General features: G+C 34.3%; 1 protein-coding gene across 1 annotated transcript in view; it reads left to right on the top strand.

Annotated features, from left to right (window-relative positions):
- Positions 1–8,349, top strand: part of LOC106878847 (laminin subunit alpha) — a 249,900-nt gene that overhangs the window by 88,852 nt on the left and 152,699 nt on the right. Inside the window, exons 15-19 of the mRNA XM_052970907.1 lie at positions 988–1,161; positions 2,679–2,837; positions 5,082–5,181; positions 6,326–6,482; positions 7,337–7,585. Of these exons, the coding sequence (XP_052826867.1) occupies positions 988–1,161; positions 2,679–2,837; positions 5,082–5,181; positions 6,326–6,482; positions 7,337–7,585 (839 nt within the window). The remainder of the gene's footprint in view (positions 1–987; positions 1,162–2,678; positions 2,838–5,081; positions 5,182–6,325; positions 6,483–7,336; positions 7,586–8,349) is intronic.

The raw sequence follows: 8,349 nt of genomic DNA, 5'->3' as shown, positions 1-8,349 counted from the left end.
ATATATACAGGATTCCCCCAAAGATGTACTCACTCTTTGACAAGATGGAGCTCCTCCTCACTACCATTGTGATGTATGGGCTTACCTTGATGCAACAAATCCAAACAAATGGATTGGGAGGAGAGGTAGCGTTGAATTTCTTGCACGTTCTCCAGACCTCACGCCAATGGATTTTTTTTTATGGAGACATCTCAAAGATAAGGTTCCCGCTGCAAAACCAGTGACAATTGATGATTTGAAAAAGGAAATTCGAATACAATGTCTTGCAATTCCAAATGAAATGTTTGGCAATGTTGTAGAATCCATTGTTGGACGTTATCAGCTTTGTTTGGAAAATGAAGGAATGCAGTTTGAACATTTGGGAACACACAGGAATGAGAGAGGACATTAAATAATTCTAAATGACAATAAATAATCGTTTCTACAACAATTTATTTCCCTGAATTTAATTTAACTTTTTAGGATTGTATGTATATCAATAGATATCTACTTGAACACAAAATGCATGAGTACTGGGAAGTCAAAGAGTACATCTTTTTGAGACACCCTGTATATCATCATCATCATCGTCGTCGTTTAACGTCCGCTTTCCATGCTAGCATGGGTTGGACGATTTGACTGAGGACTGGTGAAACCAGATGGCTACACCAGGCTCCAATCTGATTTGGCAGAGTTTCTACAGCTGGTTGCCCTTCCTAATGCCAACCACTCAGAGAGTGTAGTGAGTGCTTTTACGTGCCACCGGCACGAAGGCCAGCCAGGCGGTACTGGCAATGCATACATATATAAAGGTGTATATATATATACATATGTGTGTGTATGTATATGTATATAGATATATATGTGTATATATATATATGTGTATATATATATATATATATATCTATATATATATATATATATATATATGTGTGTGTGTGTGTGTGTGTATATATATATATATATACTTTTTAATCTTGTCTTACATTACATTCTTTTTGGATATAGTTTGTGACTGCAATCCAGCTGGTGCTGTACAAGTTCCTGGACAACCCCTTGGTGATTGCGGTCTGTCTAATAACCAAAGGTGCCGATGCAAAGAACGAGTTACTGGTGAGAAGTGCAACATGTGTAAACAAGGTTTTTGGGACCTTGATATCCAACATAAGGAAGGATGTGCAGGTAGGTTAATTCATTCCTTTAGATCAGTGTTTTTCAACCGTTTTATTGCCTATGGACCCCTTTTATTCCTATTTTACTGTGATGGACACTTGTAGCCATTCGTTGTTTAGAACATCCTATTATAATTTTATAATTAAACATTATTAGGAATTGTATAAAAACCATTGTTAAACTATTTTGTGTATTGCAGAATTATAACCAATTTATTGAACATAAACTTTAACAACAAAATTTTATATGGATCCCTGAAGGTCAAATGGACCCTGGTTGATGACCAGCCTAAAAATTATGTGTAGGTTGGGTGTTCTAGATAGGCATATATATGAACAATTGGGAAAACTGTTTAGTATAGGATCTTGTTAATTTATTACCAATTGTTAAAGCATGTGCTCTAGTGGTTTGAATGCTGCATTCACAATTGTAAGATTGTGGTTTCAATTCCCATATTGGATGGTGCATTGTGTTTTCTGAGCCAAAACACATCATTTCTCATTGCTCCAAATTAAATGAGTTCCAGCAATACCTGGGAAGTTAACCCTGTAGTAGACCAGCACCCTGATCAGTGGTGAGTGTTGTCATTTTGATCTCTTATATGTCTTGAAAGCTGAAGAAATGTGAAATGAAGTATCTTGTTCGTGGACATAACACACCACTTGGTCCAGGAATTGAACCCATAGCCTTACAATCATGAAGCTAATACCTTAACCATTAGGCCATGCTTCTTTAAACATATGGATATATTTGCATATATCTTTATTGAGTACTTTCATTGTTTTAGCATCAATTAAGAAAATACCATCTATCTATCTATCTATCTATCTATCTATATATATATATATATATATATACACACACACACACACACACACACACACACACATATATATGTACACACATATATATATATATATATATATATATATAAGCAGCTAGGTGTAATGTGATACCATAAAGTCAAAATTTGATCATCATTAAGTGTGACTAAGGGTGCCGCCGCACCTACAATGCTAGAAATAAGAGTTAAAATACTCTTAATGTTGTAGGAAAAGTGCATATACATACATGCTGAGAGGGGAGGTAACCACTCCATGCTGACTCGAAAATTGTGACTAGACATCTAGTTTTGTCTATTTCATAGACATATTTAGTGAAGACTGTTCAAACAGCATATATTCAGCTAAATCCACCTGTCAGCATATATGCATTTACCATAAAAATTTATGGATGATTTAGTGGAATGCTAATGCATGTATAAAAAATTAATATAAACAGCTAGGTACAATGTGATACCATAAAAGAAAAATTCAGTTGTCACTAAGTGTGACTAAGGGTGTCAACACACCTACAATGCTAGAAATAATAGTTAAAATACTCTTAATGCTGTTGAAAGAGTGCTATAGATAGATAGATAGATGCATAAATACATAATAAACATATGCACATGGTGCATGTGTGTATGTGTTGAAAATATATTTAATTAAAATTTTTCTTTTGTCAACTAACTATTTCTATTTCAGAGTGCCAATGCAACTCTGCTGGAACAACTGGTGGCTTTGACGATTGTGATTGGAGAAGTGGTCAGTGTCTGTGTAAACCATCTGTAACTGGACGTATGTGTTCCACATGTTTACGTGGAACCTATAATCTCCAACGCAACAACCCATTTGGATGTGATGGTAAGTTGGAATTGACTTATTCAAGAGTTTAATGTAAGTTACCAGAATCTCGTGAACCTTTGGAGCTAAGGAACTAAAGCAGATTCTTATTAATGACCCCCATGGTCAATTTTGCCTTTAATCTTTTTGGCATAGATAAAATAAAGTATCAGTCAAGTACTGAGGGTGGCAGGGGGGCAGATCTCAATGATATTGACTGACTCCTTCCTCAAAATTGCTGATCTTGTATCTATATCAGAAACCATCGTTATTATTATTATGAATTTTTCCTCTTTCAATATTGTTTCCATTTCAAGGCGGTGAACTGGCAGAAACATCAGCATGCTGGGCGAAATGCTTAGCAGAATTTCGTCTGTCTTTACGTTCTGAGTTTAAATTCCGCTGAGGTCAATTTTGCTGTTCATCCTTTCGGGGTCAATAAATTAAGTACCTGTCGTGTACTGGGGTTGATCTAATTGACTGTCCACCCCCACCCTAAAAAATTCCGGGCCTTTTTGGGTCTAAAAAAGAATATTGTTTCCATTTCTTGCCAAGTGTCTTCCCTACTCTTAGGGCAAAGAAACTTACTGTATACATTGATAGGCCATTAAACTAAACACCCCAGATTGTTAATTTTCAATATGAAATTAAGTTATGAGAAGAAAGAAAGTAAATAAATAAATAAATCTAAACTAAAATACATGGGTAGCATTTTTGTTCTTACATCAGCAATGCTCATCTCAATGCATGTGATGTAGCAGTTAAAACAATCTTTTGCACTTCTTGTAGGGATGGCAAGCCAAAGATCATTCTCAAATAATTTTCAGTTTCTATTTTTTTTTTACCATTCTTTGTATTCCCACAATTACTGGTATTGTAACAACCTTAAGATGCCACATTTTCTCAATTTCAATGAGCAAATCTTTATATTTTCTGGGTTTGTCAACTTCTTTTGCTGAGATATTATGATCACAAGGAATACTCATGTGGATCAATAAACAAACTTTATTGTTTTGGTCTTTCACAACAATATCCAGTTTATTATTATTATTATTATTATTATTATTATTATTATTATTATTATTATTTTTATTATTATTATTATTATTATTATTATTATTATTATTATTATTATTATTTTTATTATTATTATTATTATTTTTATTATTATTATTGAGTGAGAGAGCAGTGCATGCCATCAAAGTGACACTGGGGTAAAATATACAAAGCCCAATATACCCATCATGACTACCCGTCTGATAAGGGTACACCAGGCACATGCATCACAACCATATGTGCGCGACATGGTGATCTCATATCAAGATAAACAGCGCATGACCTCGCAGGTGGGGCCCAGTTAGAATTTTTTTCAGGTCAAGTGCCCATCCCGCTCAAAAGGTCCCTGAATAAGGTTTGTTTAAGGATGTTGAGCAAAACACCCATGTTTCCAAAAGGGAATTATTCAAACCCCAAAGAACTCCTCTCAACACATGGCTATGAATGCTCCCCCACTACTTCTGCTCATGATCAGAGACGCACATATCATCAGCCAGCAAGGGATATGCTCAATTGGTTAAGGTCAAACAACTGACAAGCAAATCTGTGGTATTAAGCAGAATATTTGCTGTATTATTATTATTATTATTATTATTATTATTATTATTATTATTATTATTACTGCTGCTGCTGCTGCTGCTACTACTACTACTACTACTACTACTACTACTACTACTACTACTATTATTATCATTATTATCATTATTATTATCATTATTATTATTATTATTATTATTATTATTATTATTATTATTATCATTATTATTAATAATGTGGAGGATTGGTGAAGGGCAGCAGGTTGGAAGAATCATTACAATGTTGTTTAGACAAACTGACTCTTTACATTCTGAGTTCAATGGTATACGAGGTCAACTTTGCCTTTCATCCTTTTGGGGTCGATAAAGTAAAGTACCAGTCAAATATTGGGATTGATGGTGTCAAACTAACCTCTCTCTGAAAATTTGTGACATTATGCTGGCTGGCATTAGTAGTGTTTATCTTCACCACTGCCACCATCACCACCACAATCATCATCATCATCATCACCCACTGCCCCAACAACACAATGACTACCACAACCATCACCACCATGATTATCATCAGCATCATTAACACATGATATTTCTAAGTAGGTAAGGACATCTTAAAATTAATATCTTGCTAAAGTAATTAAAATCAGATTTGTGAAAGTTGTCATCTATATTTCAGCCTGTAACTGCAATATTGGAGGTTCAATAAACATTGGTTGCCGACACAATATTGGTCAGTGTAACTGTAAAACAGGAATTGAAGGAGTGAAATGTGACCGGTATGTCTTTAAATTCTTTACACTGTTTTAATCAATCATTACCAGAGAAATATCTGAGTATCTGCTTTTTGTTACTATATTTCTGCTGAAATACACTGCCTTTGTTTCAGTTAATTTTGAAAATAATGAAAAATTTAATAAAATAACTTTGTCTTTATTAATCTGGTGTTTAAAATATAAATTAACATGAAGTTTTGATGACTTTATTATTTGAAATTATAAAGAAAGTGATCATCATTTTTATCATCATTGTTCTATGTCTACTTTCCATAATGGCCTGGGTTGTATAAGTTACTATGGTCAGAGTCAGCTTATACTCAATAGTACTACTCCCCCCAGGCAGGTCAGAAGATTGCATCATGCTCGTGTGTTTCGTTTTTGACTGGTCAGCACTGTCTGTGATCTTTACAGGAACTCCAAGGCAGTAAAAGGAGGAAGAGACCAAACTGAAACCAAATAAGACTCCACTAAAGGCAGCTGAGGGCCTGGTGGTGAGATTAAACCCAGTGTTAAATTGGGTGGCAAATTTTAGCCACAATCCCAAAACAAACCTAATCAGACAAGTTGCTACATCCATAGGTTGACTTGAGGTTGTGGCCTTTTCTACCATCTCTGCTACTCTTACAATGACCTCTACTCCTCAGAATTGATTGGTTTTGTGTCACTTCTACTAAGGCTTTTCTGACTCATCTGCTTCTACTCCTATCATCATTCTTCTTGTGATCAAGTCCCTAAACTCTACTCTAATTACTGTCCCTGGTGTCCTTCCTCAAAACACTGGTTACCTGGTGGGCACACAAACAGACAGACAAATGGACAGATGGAGGGGTTAATGGACGGATGGGCAGACAGACCAAGTGGGTGAATGGACTGACTCAGTTGTTTGATCAACTGGATTACCTGCCGCTGAATTAATTCAAGGGATGAGTTATTTAATTAGATCAACTCCAGTACTTGAGTGCTCTTTATTTTACAGTAAAGTCTTTACCCACTTTAAATGGATGATCATAATGGTAATGATGATGATTGTGATTTGCGATTGTATCCATACATGAGATGGTGTAGACCAGACATGTCTATCTACAATCATTAAATAAATGATGTTTTTAGTTAATTACCTTATCTAAACATTGTATTCCAACAGACCACAAAGAGGTTTCTATTTCCCAACACTACATCAACATAAATATGAATTTGAAGATGGTTCGCAGTATGGAGGAGGTAAAGCTATCTTTGCATTCAATGAAGGAGATTTCCCTGAGTTTTCTTGGAGAGGTTATGCCATTATGTCCAGTAAACAGGTGAGTCTGGTACTGTGCTATCTTGTTTGTTGTGTGTATGTATGTTTGAATACATGTGCATGAATGTGTGTGTGTGTATGTGACTATGTGTATGACTTTGTAATACACAGTAAATAAAAGCAATGGTATATGATGAATGAGTGTGTAACTTGTTGCTGGTATTGTATTATCTCTGGTTGTGGTAGTCATTGGTTTACTCTCTAAGACAGATGACCAATTCCAACCTTTAAGTAAAAGTGGGTGAGAATTAATCTCTAAAACTACAATTCTTTTCAAAACTAGCTTTGTTATCTGTATAATAATAAACTGACCGATTTTTTTGCTGAAGTTAAGATTTATGCTTTTGCTCAATTATGGGTCTTTGAGTTATAAAATATTAACTAATTTTCTTAGAGCAACAGTCTGCAAACATGTTGTTTAAAAAATTCATTAAATTTGTCGAAGTCAATGATGTAGGTGTGACACAAGATGTAGCTAGGTGTGCTATGAGATGTGAGTTGGGAAGTCATGAGATGTAACTAGGTATGCTATGAGATGTTACCTGGTGTGCCACAACAAACCAGTAAGTATGTTATGAGATGTAACTTAGTGTGCCAATAGCTGCAACAAGCCAACAGTAAGGGATCCCCTTCAAAGCCACTCAACCAACTAGAAGTAGCAGCTATTGTTTTAAATATAGAATGACATATTGGGTTAACATGTCTGAAGGAAAAAAGACAATTGGATCCTGGTTGGAGTATCTTTGATCATCCATCTTCTGGATCAGAGCTGAATTGTGGTTAAATAGCAACAATAACAACAACAACAACAGCTTGAAAACTAATTTCATTCTAATCTTATTATTTATGTTGCAGAGAGAGCTTTTGGTTAACGTAATGGTGAGGCGACCGATACTGTGCCGCATTATCATCCGTTACTTCAACAAGCAACGCCAGACAGTCCATGGTACAGTTTCTGTCATCAACAATGAGCAGAAAATTGACATCATGTACAGACCATCTAATAAACCAGAATTAACCAAGTTGTCAGATTTTGCTATACCATTTGTGCTAAATCCTGGACAATGGGCCTTGTCTTTTAAAGCAGATCAAGACATCCTGTTGGTAAGTTAATACTTCCTGTGATAAAACTACTTCCTAATGTGTGTGTGTATGTCTATATAGATTTGTGTACATATATATATATGTGTGTGTATATAGATATATGTACATATATATGTGTGTATATATGTATATGAATATAAACATAATTAAGGGATCAGCAAAAGTTGCTTCACCAACATACTGAAAATTTAGAAATAGCAGTTAAAATACTAATTCTACTACTACAATATATTTCCACAGAGAACAATATTCGTGACTCACATAGGCAAAAGAAGAAAAATAAACGAAACCAACCTGTCGTTAGTTAATCATGGACGTGTTTCGAGATTAGAATTGTGTAAAAATTCATTTCCTCTCTTCAGTTTGATATTCTAGATTATAAATTTGAAAATGCTGATAAACCCATGCATATTCAATCATGCAGCATCAAGCATAACATAAGAGAACCAGCATCTCCGAATTCAAATCGACAAGTAAAGTTCGTATCCATCTCCAAATTTCCCCACGTGCGTCACGAGTAGTACCGCAGAAAAACTGCAGTTAACTATCTAAGAGTGAATTATCATTATAGATATACCATTATAGGAGTGAATTATCATTATAGATATATCATTATAGATATATGAATATATATATATATATATATATACATGTATATAAATATTTATGTATATATACATTTATATAAATATATATGTGTATATACACATGTATATAAATATATGTATGTATATATATATATATATATATATATATATATATAT

This window comes from Octopus bimaculoides, chromosome 9 (assembly GCF_001194135.2).
Source record: "Octopus bimaculoides isolate UCB-OBI-ISO-001 chromosome 9, ASM119413v2, whole genome shotgun sequence".
Taxonomy (NCBI): Eukaryota; Metazoa; Mollusca; class Cephalopoda; order Octopoda; family Octopodidae; genus Octopus; species Octopus bimaculoides.
Note: the sequence above shows the minus strand (reverse complement) of the source record. Positions and strands in the feature narration are given on the sequence as shown.